Source organism: Aythya fuligula, chromosome Z (assembly GCF_009819795.1).
Source record: "Aythya fuligula isolate bAytFul2 chromosome Z, bAytFul2.pri, whole genome shotgun sequence".
Lineage (NCBI taxonomy): Eukaryota > Metazoa > Chordata > Aves > Anseriformes > Anatidae > Aythya > Aythya fuligula.
In genome coordinates this window covers 28,690,711-28,705,422 of record NC_045593.1, presented here as the reverse complement: position 1 = coordinate 28,705,422, position 14,712 = coordinate 28,690,711, and the positions used below count along the sequence as shown (strand labels likewise).

The following is a 14,712-nucleotide window of genomic DNA, read 5'->3' as shown; positions in this document are numbered from 1 at the left end:
AATAATAATAATAATAATAATAATAATAATAATAATAAAACTATTCCAGACTGTCCTTTCAAAATTCTCAATGTTGATTATGAATAATTTGGCCAAGAAGGTAAAAGCAATAAAAAACATATGGCCAAATGTTCCTCTTCTTTACATCCTTGCAAATTTTTATAAAAATAGAAATTGCAGAGAAATGAGGACAAAACTGGAATCTTACATACAGCTGACAATAAGTGTACTAGTGACTAAGCCACATAGTTTAAAATGGAAGAGGTATGAGTCGAGTTAAATCTATAAAGGGTGTTAAAGTTTCCCAGAAATTATTTGGTGCCATGTAGAATAATTTTATATAGCTCATGAACTGTCCATTTTGAGACAGTGTTGCTTTTCAATTACATGTAGCTGTACCAGACATGAAGCACTGCCCTTGCTTTGCTTGGAGGTCAGGTTCAAGGTGAGAAACTGCTGGTTGCTGCTCCCAAAACAAGATACTTGTTTTGCCATGTGAACAGCTTGAAGTATTTTCCATGAGACTGCTGTTAGTGAGTGAGAATAAGAACCCAAAATTTTACTTCAGTATCCTCTCAGGCATAATGCCGTATTGGGATAGCATCCCTTGTTGCATCTGCCATGTAGCCCTTCTAAATGACAAAAAAAAACTCTGCACTGGACAAGTAACAAGTAATTATTACATCTCTTTTTATTTCTTTTTACTTCAGTGTGCCTCTTTTGTATTTCTTTGTATATGTGGAGTTTAATCTTGCCCATTCCTGTTTATACTCACTGTGGCAAAAAGGAATGTCAGCAACATGCGGGCAAGGCAGCAGAACAAGTTTCCTAACGAAGATGTTCCTTGAAAGGGGTTTTTCAGTTCCTCTGCATACAGTGGTGCAGGAGAGGGCCTTTTTACATTAGTTATTGTGGCTGCCTTAGTCATCACGCTGCTGCCACCGTCTTCCCACGGTGACACTTGCCCATGGGCAGGGGACTGCAGTTCCAGGGTGAAATGCTAGCTACAAGAACCCTGCCCTGCCTGCTCACCCACCCAGGAGGGATATGAGGAGGGTGGCCCTCCTCAAGCCTGCCGACCTCCCTGAGCAGCTCAGGTCAGGACCCAGAGGCTTAGAATAAAGACAGGACTTCTTCGTGACATGCTGGCTTCTGCTCACTTACTTTTCCTCTTTTTTTTTTTTTTTTTCTTCTGACTCAGTTCTTTTAGAGAAAAGAAGTGAGGGAAATTGTACAGTTTTGTCTAAAATACAGCTTTTCTCCATTTATCTGGGTATCCCAGAGGAAAGAATTGGAACATGTGAAGTCTACAGGCTCAGAAGTATGAAGGCAGGTGAAAAGAACCTAAAGGGCGTTTACTGTTAGGACTCACAATGACTTTGTCATTGTATGACTGTGGCTGATGTCTCAGGATTACCCTGACCTAAGCCTTTCAGGGGAGGTGCTCTTGCTGCTTGCAAGCAGTGTTCAGCTTTTGAAAAGCTAAAGTAATTCCCAGTTTTCACTGAGAGAGAGAAAAAAAAAATAATCAAAGCCAAATCTTACACTACGTGTTCTGGTAAATATTATGCTGTGCTCTCATATTTACATAGTGCTTAAATTTTTATAGAGCACTTAAGGATCCTCAGGTAAAAAGCCATTAAATCCTTGCAGCAGTTGTCTGTCTCATGGAGAGGAAAAGAGACATCTGAAATTTAAACTGACCTATGAGATCTTCATCAGGTCAGTGAGCAGAGCAGGGATATAAGCTTGTGACAATTCCTGTTATGCACACCTTATCTTAATTTCCTGCAGAGCTTCTGAAGGGAAAAAAAAAAAAAAAAAAAAAAAAAAAAGCAAACCAAGTTCCCAAAAATGCTGTATATATATATATATATATATATATATATATATATATATATATATATATATATATTTCTGTTGCAGCTTCAGGAGGACCTGCCCTCTGGCAGCAGAACTCTTCAAAGTACACCTCTCTCTGTAGGAGCCAAATCCTTTTGTGCATGTGATGTTCTGTATCCATTCTCTACAGGATCTGCTTTCTGGTACTGTTTTAAGAGTTTGGTCCTCCACTTAGTGTCAGGATTCGTACAGTATGCAGGCATGTTTGGAGTGTAGATGTGGTTATCACTCTCCAGCACTCTGTTACTCTAAAAATGAATGTAATTAGCCACCAGTAAGGGATGCAACTCTCAATACCGAGGTTTCTGTTGTAGCACACATGCCACAGCCCAGTGGGAATTGCTGAGTCATGCTGGAAATCTGCCTGTGACAGTGCAGAAATCTGCAGGCAGCACATTAATGAAACATGTTTAGGGAGAAAAGACTTATTTTTGTTATCTTCCAGAGGCAGACTAGTGTGGGAATGTTAAAATACTGTATTAAGTTAGTTGGTTATAGGGAAGGGAGAAGAATGATGCTTCAGAGTTATATGTCCACTAAAATTGAAGTTTGGATAGTGTGCATTCAGAAATAATTTTATTTTCCAGTAATGACAATATGCAATATCACGTAAGAAATGAAATTGAAGAATTGATCTTATTCTTCAAATACAGGATAGCTTCAATATTAAAATTAACATATAAATTTAGCATCAATCTTATTTCCCCACTCACGTCCGCTGAGTAAATGCACATAAAGAATGAATCACTGAAACAGTATACTGAGAGAATCAAAGTCATTTTTCAAATGTGTCAGCACAAATGTGAGGTAAGCCTGTTCACCAAGCATCCAACAAATGTTGTGGAGGTGGCCCTTCAGGCCCCGAAGGAGCCAAGTCGGGGACCCTGGTGGGGAGCAGGACAAACAGCAGCAAAGCATGGCAGAAGGGAAGCTGGAGCAGGACAGCCCCCTGCACGATGCTCACCCCCACCCACCTCCATGGGTACGTGAGCCCCCGGAGAACGTAAGCATCGCGTTAGGGCTCTCCACAGCACTCCTCTGAGGGAGAAATTATGATTGTTGCTGTTTGCTCCATCACTGTTTTTATCCACCTTGTCACAGCTAGAGGTCAGCTAGCAGGGAACAAGCAGAGCGCCGTCAGCCTCTGCAGAGAGCAGTGCTCTGCTCCTCTTTTGGTGGCCCCACACCACTGCTGATTGCAAACAGAGCAGCAGGCAGAGGAGGCTTCCTGTGCCAATCCCCGTTTATATGTACACGTGCATGATGATCAGTGAAATTACTGCCCCAACAGGAGAAAAATCAGCCCTGGGGCACCCTGCAGAGGCACCAGGGCACCTGCTCGGCCACATCATGTATCCCAGGAGCGGGACCCATGCAGTGGGAAGGGTTGAGGTTCTCTTGCTCCAGGCAAGCCACCACTGTTCTGGCACCACACACAAAAAATGCAAATACAAATAAAAATAATAATAATAATAAAGACCCCTGGACCCCTTTAGGGTCCAGCAGAGACCTGGCCAGGCTCCAGCTACCTTTCTTGAACGCTTAAATTCATTCTTTTCTCTGTGGTCTCTCAGTGCTCGAGCAGTACCTCCAGCTTCACTCTTCCTCTCCACCAAAGCGGCTCCTTTCAGCGGTACGAAGCGTTTGCACCGACTCGGAAATACCTTTTCCTGCCATGAGATGGAGCCAGAAAACGCGGGGCTCGGGCGCCGCACCTGCGGCACCGGTCTCGGCGGTGGGAAAGGAGGCGGCGGTGACACAGGGATGTCACCAGCGCCGGGAAGAGCACGGCCTGGGACATTCAGGGGCCTTTTCAGCAAGGTCTGCTGAGGCAAGGGAAAAAAAGATGCGTGTGTGAGTGATGCCCGGGCCAGTGGGCATTTTCCACAGGCAAAGACCCGGGTCCTCGCTGCATGGCGGATGGGAGAATAATACTTGTGCCAGCCTGGAAGCTCAGCTGGGTGAATAAAGTCTTTTTTTTTCAGTTTTTTTTTTTTTCCAGTTTTTTTTTTTTTTTTTTTTTTTTTTTCAGAGGTATCTTTTCTGGTCAATCTGATCTTTTTTAGTTGTTTGTTTAGGAGTTTGTTTAATGTTTGTAGATGGCCGAAATACTGCAGAAGTTGTTTGTGGTCAAACAAATGCTCTTTTTCAACTTCAAAAAAGTGCTTTTTTTTTTTTAACATATTTAGGTTTTGTTTTTATTTAAAAAAGGGAATTGTGAATTCAGTAAAAAGATATTTTATAATGCCTAAAAAAGGGGGGTGGGGGGCATTTGTTTTTTGTTAGTTTATGGTGTTTTTTTTTCTTTTTTTTAGAGAACAGTGTAATAAAAGAGATCAAATTAAAAAACCACGCTACTGACCCTGCATTTTTCACCAAAAGTGTTTACAGTAAGATCAGTTTACCCCAATTTAGCCAAAGGTCACCTATCTTTGAAAGATATGTCCCAATTCCAAGACGTCAAATTTCTGCTCACTGCAAATCCACTGGCCATAGTGTGTAAAATCACTATGAGCTGTCATTGTCATCAGTGTTTAGTCTTTCTGCTGGAGAAGATTCACCCTCTATTCACTCTCTGTAGCAAACAAAAACAAAAACAGGAAAAAAAAAAAAAAAAAAGACAAGCAAACAAACAAAACAGAATTCTTTCAACCTGCAGGGATGCCTAGACAAAGATCTCTTCTGGAAGGAAATCTGTTTGGAGCATGAGCTCAAAACCAGAGCTCCTGGACCTGTGTGTTCTCATCTTGCTTTTCATACCTAATTTCTCTGTGATGTTGGAGCACAGTTTTTCACTACCTCATCCCTTTCTGTTTGCAAGATCAAGCCTATTTTATCTATTACTTTTCTGTCTGGAGTGGCTTGAAGATGAATTTGTTTACAAGTGACATGTGAATACAGGCAAATCTGTCAGTACAAAGCTGTAATTTTGCATTTATGAAAATTATAGATGTTTTTTCCATTTTCATAAGGGAAGCTGTTTATTTTCTTTCCTCCCTCCCCCCACCTTTATGTCTTTGCTCTCTAGCATATATCTGCGAATTGCTACACGTTGATTGAACAGGTTGGAAAATTATGAAAGAAAAAGTATCTTTCTGATCATTTATCATTAATCCCCCAAGGAAAATAAAATCATCATTTATTTTATTCTCCTTCTTTTTGTGCTTGTTCAATATCATAAAATGCAAGATTCACTGGGTACACAAACATTACAGAATATGAAATGCCAAATAAGAATATGGGCACTCATATTAGCAATGACAGAAGATAACACACCTGATATATAGTACACTCTTAAAGCCCATCTGCTTTAGAGCCCCTCTTCAGGGCAACCTCAACTGGTTTTGAGGGGTAGGTCTAACCTATGTACCTGACAGGCCTGCCAGTCATTTCATCCGCACTGAGAGTCATGTTTTGGAAACGTCAGCAGTCAAGCAGATGTGGTCACTTGTGAATGGTTGAAAAAAAATGGCACTAAAACCTTAACAAACTTCTAAGTGGACAATGAATTTAGTGGCATTCATCATCAGAAGCAATTCCTAGTGTTACTCTGACACATGTAAGATAAGCAGTGGAATCAATGCATGCAAACATGCAATAAAATGTTCAAGTCATCACTTTTCCAGATGCAGGAAAGCTGCCATTAACTCAACATTGTTTCAAGGAAAGGCCTGCTATTACATCCTATTTCTTTTTTTCTACTTCTATAGTATAAGAAAAAAAGATGCTTCTGAAACTTTGGGAGAGCCTTTTTTTTTTTTTTTTTTTTTTTTTTCTCTGATTGTTGTGACTGTAGCAAGTTCTGCTTTACTCAGCTGAACTTGGAAGAGTCTGTAGCACACATCCAAGAGAGCCCAGCTTCCTTGATGATAATATTTGCCTAATCTCAGTTGCAAGCTACAGGACAGGGAGCAGAACCTGGACTGGGAAAAACAGGCTTCCCTTGACTGCAGTTGCTGGAGCAAGACATTTTAACCCCAGCTGAGGATTAATCATCTCTCTATCCTCAGAAATGTCATTTGCCCAATATAAATGACATAAACCAAGATCATCATCTTAGTTTATTTTTCTAGAGTCCTTAGCATGCTACATTAACCTGACAATGTTTAATCTTGTGTTCATTTCACAATACACTTCATGCAATTCACAGCTGTAATTGGTTTTACACTGACATTACACGTTTCAACCTAGCCATGGGAAAAGAATAACTCTTAAGATTATTTCTCTAAAAAATGTCCAAGCTCAAACAGCACAGAAGCAGTTCATGCTAGTTTCATGTGCATAATTCTTTCTTCAGCCTTTTCTTTCAATGCAAAGATGATGACTGGTCCTTGTTCTAGTCCATTTGCAATTGAACTACTTTTGTTTGATTTCTTATGTCCTGAGGAGTTCTCTCTTATAAAACAGCATTCAAGTATTCTAGTTAAATATCCCCAGTTGTCTGAGTTAAGGAACAAAGTAGACCTTGAGCTTCTGTCTCTGTTACGAATCTTCCAGAGTCCCGTAACTGATGGCCATAAAGTCTTCCTTTGTAGTACACACTCAGCGCAAAAGCCAGAGTATTGCTATTTGGCATTATCCAGTGAAGTGCAAGAAATTAAATAAGTTATGTCTTTATTGCTATAGTACAATACCAAGCAAAGTCACTTTCTAATACAATTGCAAGGGTTTCATAGAGTATACATCTCTCCTCTTCGGGCCCAGTAGTTCAGCTGCACTGCAAATATCACTCAGTTATCACACATCAAATGTCAGTCTAAGAAGATGTGTTGAGTATTCTCGAGTCTGAAGAATCAGACCTTTCGTCATACTCATCTTCTGTGTAGATAGGTTGCTTAGACACAATAGGACATCCGTCATCAGGGATTGGGATCCGAGGATCTTCTGATGAGCGAGAAGGAAGGACAGGAGAGCTTCGGAAAACACTGGCCGAGTTGCTAGAGAAAGGACTGACGTACTGAGACCGCAGCTGGTACTGCTGCTGCAGCGTCATGGTGTTCCACAAGGTGACATCATTCGGCAGGAAAGGACTAGACTGGTTTCTTGCCAAAGTGTTCCTCAGCATCAGCGGGTAGCGTGGTGGCTGAGGGAAAGGGTGCTGCAAAGGTACGGCCAGAGGATTTGGCACAACATTGCTGGAATCAGCAGAGAACCGCAGTGTGTCAGGAACTCTAAAGGCTGAGCCCACAGACCACTTGGAAGAGGAAATAGGGTATGAACTCAGTGTGTGTTCAAAAATGTGCCCATTGGAAGGCAAAACAAGACCATCTGATTCTGCAGAAGTTCTCTCTCCGCTGGCCACTGAAGACCTACTGGACAGGAGAACCTCAACTGCACTCACCAGGTCACCACCACATCCCTTCAGGATCAGCTCCAGTACAGTGGGCTTTTGGTTAGGGAAGATCTTTTTCAACACTTCAAGTGGAGGTCTATTGGCTTTCAAGCTGAAAGGTAATGAAACTGTCCCAGAGGGACCTTCTATCAAGAGGTGGTTCTGCTCTGCATGGTACTTGGGGCTGTCTGGACGGCTCTCTGTGCTACCACCATTTTTCTGGACTGCATAACCAACCTCATCCACTGAAACAATTTCAGGGCTTTCAGGGGTGAAGCAACTTTTGGCTTTAGTCATGTCTGGGGAACTCCTTTGGTCTGTGTCTTTGTCACTGTAGGTCTCAGCATTGTCTGCTCCACTGGCATCACCCAACCGCTCCTCATTCATGTCTGCAAAGGAAGGCAGAGAAGTTAACAGAAAAGCTGAGGCTAAAAGCTTTTATGGTCATTATTGTCTTTGGAGAATACGTTCTTCCTAAAGGGAACAGAGCAAGATCCTAGGGAAGAAAAAAAAAAATCACAGAGATTCTGCTAAAGTTAGGTTGTCTTTGCAATATCTCATGAGAACAAAACTGCAGAAAAGTTATTGGACATGGTCTAGGCATTTTATGTTTCCTGATAGGTATCTGTCTCATTCTTCCACACACACAAGAAAAGCAGTTGTCATTTTTGTGCTTCATCAAATATGCTATACCAATCCTCCCTCACTGGTTACCAGAGAGCAACACGCCACCCAAATGAAAGCTTTCTTAGAAGAACTTCAGCACTTTCACATCATAATTCTTCACTTGCACAGTCTCACTGGCTGGGAGTTGACATTATTCAGGGGGCACTTGGGAGAAGAGAATTCCCTCTGCAAGTCCAACAGTATTGGTGGAACCACTACATCATGTCTAGTAGCTCAAGGTTAAAGAACTGTTCAAATAAATCAGTGTATTCCAGTTCTGTTTCTGCAGAAGCTAGTTCCTTCCCCAGCAAGAACCACAGGTTTTTCTTCCAAACCTGAGCACAGCTGATGCCTTGAACCATCAGAGCACAAAACTTTAAAAAATTTTTTTTTTGGAAAGAACCTCTGGAAAGCATCTGGTCCAACCTCCTGTTCAAAGTAGGACTCACCCAAAACATAGAGCAGGTTCCCTGGGTTCCTGCTCAGCTGAGTTTTAAATACTGCCAAGGATGGACAATAAACAACCCGCCGCAGCATTTGTTTCAGGTTCCTTGTTTTTTGTGTTCAAAACTAAGGGCAAGAGCTGAGTACGGGGCTGAAAGCAAGCCCCTTGTTCACGCTTTTACCAGAAGGACACTCAAAAATGGAGATACTCCAAGTCTCTGGTCACTTTGGTAAAGCCTGGCCAGAGTATGGAAACCTTTGAAATAAAACCACTAGTCAGAAAGAATAAAATAATAAGAAGGATTGACAGCTTTCACAGCTTATGAACAAAGAGGGCAATGTATTTGCTTGAGAATATTCATGGACATTTTCCAAGGATGCTGTTCTGCTGCCCTCCCTCATATAGTGCAGTGCCAATCTCCCTTACAAACATCAATATCTGGGGAAAGCGACACTGTGAGAGCTGACACCGACAGGAACTGCCTTAACTTGTTTACAGGGCAGTGCTTTTGAACACCTTTATGTGAAATATTAACTGCAGAAACCAATACAAGCACTTGCTTGGTTTCCTAAGCCCATGGTCATCAGCCCGACTAGATACAGAAGCTGTATGAAGTAAGCAAAGGTTTCCAAAATGTACTCGTGACCACCCCTGCCAGGCTGAGAAGGAAAGCAGGTCAGTTAAAGGGATGCCAGTGGGTCAACCTCACTGCCCACCACCCCAGTCCTGCCTTCCTCTCACCCCAGGAATGGACAGGACATTACTGGTGCAATTCACCCACCTTTGCACGCTGAGAGAGGAGGCAGGGTCTGAGTGAACCTCTGCTGGGCAAGAGGCCACCGTGCTCTCCAGAAGGGGAGTCACGTTCCTCTGCCAGAAGTAAATTAGGAGCTCTTGGCAGAGGCAGTGGGCAGCCGGTATGGCCAGGGGAGGTTCTCTGCATGAGGATGGCTGGTGCCAGGAAGGAGCCATGGGCCATCCTAGAGAGCTGTGGGATGCTGCTAGCTCAGGTTGCAGGGGATGAGCATGGGAGTGGTGCTGAGGAAGACAGACACCCTTCTGAAAGTCTCACCTTCTCTTTTATAAACGTGGGTAACCTACGGTGGGTACACAAGTTTTAATAGGTTACCCTCTGTCCAGTGTTAACAGAGAGGCAGCAGCTCTTCATGCAGGCATATGATAAAGAAGGCAATGTACGTGTGCACTTCATACACTCACTGCGTCAGTCTTGCCCTACAGCCAAAAAGAAATGCCAGAAACATCCGCTAGCAAGCCGGTAACATTATCCGTCTGAGGGGGTGGTAAGACCTAGGGATAGCTTTTCCATTATTGGAAAAAATAAAAATAAAACAGGAGGATCGCGCTACCTTTGCCTCCTAATCCCTTCACGTGTTCATTACCACACGTTTATTACCTGAGCTGGGGTGTTAAGAACAACTCACGTCTGAATGAATGGGCAATTTATACATCGAAGGCTTACCGGGAAGGCTTGAGGACAGCTAATTACCTCTGTCCCTGCCTCGCCAGATAGAGGGGCATTTAAGGGAGACGACGGTCCTAATTTCCATATAAATAGATTGCACTACGGTACCCAGCATTAACGAGTGGACCACATGCAGGTAAACGCATTTCTGTACTACCGTGCTTTTCCGAAGCATCCCTATCGGCTGGTAACAAGCGCTCACCGGGGAGCAAATATATGCTAAAAACAGAGTATGACGAGCTCTGCCTAACGGGGATAATATACTCCCTCATTCTGAGTAATGATTATTTTCAAGATATTTCCGGTCTGATTGGTTTTCAGTACCTTTAAGAGTATCCTCACGAGGACTGGCTAAAAGAATTATTCAGGTTCTAAAAAAAAAAATAATAATAATAGAAAACACCTTCCATCCTGCAGAAGTCCGTGTCTGCAGCACCAGCAGCCCCCCACGGTCCGTGCCCAGGCCCCCCCACAGCAGCGGGGCAGGACACAGCGGGGACCCTCAGCAGAACCCCCCTCAGCTCAAGGGGCGAAACCCGCAGAATTTCGGCGACTTGGGCAAAACGCTGTTATTAGCACAGGGAGGGTTACGAGCGGGTTGCGTCCTTTATTATTATTATTGTTGTTATTATTATTATTATTATTATTGATGATTTTGCTGTTGTTTGCCGTTTGTATTTCCCCTCCGGCAGCGTTTCTTGCTGTCGGCATCACCCGCGCCCGGACGCCTCCGGCTGTGCCCCCCGCCCCGGACACCGCCTCCCCCGGCACGACAGAAACCGTTTCCTGGCGACAGTCGTGACCTGCCGGAGGTGAGATTTTGCCTTGGCTGAAAGAACAATCCTCAAATAGCCAGCGGACTGGGAAGGTTCGTTTTAGATGCCCTCCCGTGGTGCTGAAATGTAGAAATGTCGCGTGCAGGTATCAGTCCCAAATACCTGTATTTTCAGGTTAAAAGAACTCATTTTGTTTTTAGCATACGCAGTCACTGAGCTTAGCCAAAAGTGTTTTTTGCACCACGACTACGCTTCACGCGAGGATGTTAGAGGTTTACAGAAAGAAAGCTTGTCCTCAGAGGACATTTAGTTATGTTTAAAATAATAATAATAATAAATATCTATTTCAAATTGCCTGCGTTCAAGTATTCACCTTGCCACCTCTGAGGAATCTAGGGGAATTGCCTTCTCATTAGGATAACTGATGGAAAGTATTCATCAGAAAACACACATACAGATACACACCCAGATCTACAGGGATGCCGAAATGAAACCCTCAGAGCAGTACAGCTGGAGAACTGTGCTTGCATTCACTGTAAAATATACACTGATAAACTAGGCTGCTACAAATTTGTGGCAATGTATATACCAATTTTTCCTTCAGTATTTATGCACTAAGAATCATGAGGCAAATATTGTAAAAGGGCCAAGTAAAGTAAAACGGGTGTGAGAGAGAAACTGTTCTCTTCGAGTTAATAACTTGTCTGGAAAACCTGGTCTAATACTTTGGATCCAAATTTGCTTCCTTGATATTCCCACTGCTGACTCTGTTTAAACAGCCTTGCTCTTTGATTGTTAGGACAGCCTTTTCTGCTACACAGATTTTCTTGGAGCGCAAACACGTCTGCTCTTTTCTCTATTCTATTATTAGAGTGGACTGACCCCCGAAATATCAGAAAGCCACAAAAGCTAAGGTCCTGTAAAATTTATGAGTTAAGGCAGAGGGGAGGTTTCTGATTCGGGGTTGGGATTTTTTTGGTCTTTTTTTTTGTTTGTTTGTTTTGGTTTTGTTTTTTATTGGTTTTGGGTGGGTGATGTGTTTTCTTTTTTTGTTCAAGAGTAGTTTCGTTCCCGACTTTCTTCCCTCTCTTCAATCTCATGTACTTCCCAGGAGGCTTGTCACTGTGATACATTAAGACGCTTACTCTGAAATTAGCAGAAGACTCAATACAGCATTTTGTTAATTGCTTACACACCTCGATGACTGCTACCAAAACAGAGAAATGCAGCACGCGCTCGTTTGAGAGATGCAAGTAATTGAGTATAGCATCGGGGGAAGGAATTTTTGGAGGTTAGGGCAGGCAGGTGCAGTAGGAGCAGCTAGCATGTGTTCCATTTGCACAGAACAGAACTTCGCAACTGTCCCACCGAAAGGACCTATTCCGGCAGGAAGAATAAAACAAACGGGTCTGATTCTAAAGCACACCGGGAAAAAGCTCCTCCGTACAGGGGCATCTTCCAGGAGACTAATGTTGGGGGTCTAATGACAGGGTGGGCTAGGGGAGGAAATAATTACGTCCTCTCATCTGTCTGAGCACGATTTTAGTACAGGTAGCGGGGAGGAAATGAGAAAGAAAGCCCTGCCCTGTGCTCCCAGCTCTCGGGCTGGCTGGAAGCGAGCAGGTTATCAGGTTAAGCGGTGTCTGGCGGCGGGCGACCCCAAGGGAACCAGGGAACCCCTCGAGGAGATAATTTTCTGCCTTTCCCTCGCCATTTCCTTTATTCGTAAAACAAATTTTTAGTTTGGCCTCACCATCTTCTACATCCCCAAAAGCCGAAACCGAGCCTGGGGGCGAGGTCTCTGCCACTCGCACTGTTTTTTTCGGGGGCCCTGTGCCCCGTCTCCCCCCGCTCACCGCGGGGCTTGATTTATGGAGACCTGCTCCGCTTTTTCGCCCGTGAAGCTGTTAGCAGAAAGTGCTGACTGGCTGGCAGGGAAGAATTTCTCATCAATACGCTTTGATTGTATTTTGCAAACAAAATGCCTGTTGCTTGGTAACATTTCACTTGAGCCTGACCTTCCCCAAAAGTTATTGCTATCAGATTCGATTTACACTGTCCTCCCGTGATTACAGTAATCTTTTAAGCTGGGGCGTTCATATATCAGGGGGGAGAAAAGTTGGGCGTACAAGTCAATACCGTTCCTATCCGCCAGATTTATATCCTGCTGGCGAAGTTTATTTGTTTCCCTTTCTGGAAGGAGCCAAGACGGATTTTTTTCCCGGCGTTTTGCCGGGGCAGGGACCGGTGCGGAGAGGCTCCGCGCTGCCGGAGGAAATCCGGGGCGTGGGGAGGGAGCGGGACACCCCAAATTCCCGTCCGGGGGGAACGGCGGGAGGAGATGCTGCCCTCGAGGAGACAAGGCGGGGCGGAGGGCGGCCGAGCCGTGCCGGGACAGAGCGGGAGGGGAGCCCGGCGCCGAGATAACCGGAGCTCTCCCTTCAATCCCCATCGCACCCCGGCTCCGATACTCCGCGCCTACTCGCACAAACCCGCAAAACGATGGACGTGCGGGTGGGTGCCCGGCTCCCTCCCGGCCGCCTCGCAGAAACCGGCCCAGGAGCGGCACGTCGAGGGCACGGCTGCCCCCGACGGTGCCCCCGGACCCACACCGGGACATCCCCAGCCCTTCCTGCGCCCGACGGGTGTCCCACCGCCCCGGCCGGGGCGCAGGGGGCAGCCGGGGCTTCCCCCCTCCAACCTTCCCCTCCCCACGGCGCCCGTCGGGGCGAGGGGAAAGCAGCCTCCCCCCGTCCCCTCGTCCCCGGGGCGAGCCGGGCACCGCGACCGCGACCCCGTCCCGGCCTCACCTGCCTTGGGGAGCGGCCCCGGGAGCGCAGGGGGCGGCTCGGCGGCCCAGCGCAGGGCGGCGGCGGCGGCCAGCTCGGCGGGGGCCCGCGGCGGCCCGGCGCAGGGCGGCGGCCCCGGAGGGGGCGCGGGGGGCTCGGCGGCGCCCGGCGGCCCCGGGAGGGCTCGGAGCGAGTCCGGGAGGAGGCTCTCCAGGCTCTCGTTGGCCTGCTGCCGGCGCAGCGCCACCTGCGCGGCCATCACCCGCTGCCGCTCGATGATGAGGATGCACTTCTCGCAGGTGCAGTCCTTGAAGCGGCAGTAGCGCTTGTGGCCCTTCAGCCAGGACAGCACGCCGTGGTTGCGGCACCGGGCGCACTTGGGCGTCCGCTGCAGCGGCGCCCGCGGCGGCTGCGACACCGGGCCGCCCATGTAGAGGTACGGGGAGCCGTAGCCGTTCATGCCCGCGGGGAGCGAGGGGGGAGCCCGGACGGCTCCGGGGCGGAGAAGGGAGTAGCGGGGGGCGGGCGGAGGCCGGGGTGCCGGAGGAGAGGAGGCGGGCGGCTCGGTGTGCGGGCTCTGCGGTGGACCCGGCCCCAGCCCCGGCCCCAGCCCCGGCCCGGCGCGGTGGCACCGTCGGGCAGAGCGCTGCCGCCGGCCGGAGCGCCTCTGCCGCTGCCCGCGCCGCCCCGCCGAGCCCAGCGCCCCCCTCCGCCCGCCCCCGCCCCCCGCCCGCCCCCTTCCGCCCCCCACCCGCGGGGAGGGAGGGACGGAGGGAAAGAGGGGTGCTGGGGGGCTCCTCTGCTCCGCCGTCGGGGCAGCGGCTCTGCCCACCCTTCGCCGGAGGGGCAGGAGCGGGGGCTACGCCCCCCGCCCCCCGCACGGATCTCTCCCTGCAAGAGAGGTGCAGGGGAGGTGTCCCGGCGGGGTGTTGCAAGCCGCGAGCGGCGGTGCAGTGCAGCTTGCCGCAGTAAATCCTGTCTGTGGCCACTGTCAGGATATTTGAGCTCAAAGTTTTGTCAAAGTTTCGAAGGGCTGGAGCACCGAGAAGCCGCGCCGGGAGCAGGAGCTGCCCTGGAGCAGCTGTGCGGAGCAGGGATGCGCTCGGCTCCCGGTGCAAGTTGTGCCTCGGACCCGTGGGGGCCCGTTGTTTTGGCGGTGTTACTCGCCAAAGTGGCTACATAAATGCAAACGATGGCTGCAGAAAGACTCGTTCAATGCAGAGCGAGTCCACCTGCCGCAGCCTTCTCGCTGCGTTTGATGCGGCTGGAGGGTGGCTTTCTGCATCTCCAGCCGTGAGGAGTTTTCTCACTGAAACGCG

At 47.3% G+C, this 14,712-nt stretch overlaps 1 protein-coding gene across 1 annotated transcript; it reads right to left on the bottom strand.

Moving 5' to 3' along the window:
• Positions 1–6,658: 6,658 nt before the first annotated feature.
• On the bottom strand, positions 6,659–13,853 carry DMRT3 (doublesex and mab-3 related transcription factor 3). Its single transcript, XM_032206287.1, has 2 exons — positions 13,415–13,853; positions 6,659–7,623 (listed from the first exon to the last, which is right to left on the bottom strand). The coding sequence occupies exons 1-2, from the start codon at positions 13,851–13,853 to the stop codon at positions 6,659–6,661; spliced, it is 1,404 nt and encodes a 467-aa protein (XP_032062178.1).
• Between the last annotated feature and the right edge of the window lie 859 nt (positions 13,854–14,712).

Excerpts from the sequence above, each read along its gene's own strand:
- DMRT3 (XM_032206287.1), bottom strand. The coding sequence starts at position 13,853 with ATGAACGGCTACGGCTCCCCGTACCTCTACATGGGCGGCCCGGTGTCG. Across the intron at positions 7,624-13,414 it reads GGGGCCGCTCCCCAAGGCAG|ACATGAATGAGGAGCGGTTG; the intron begins GTGAGGCCGGGA and ends CTTCCTTTGCAG.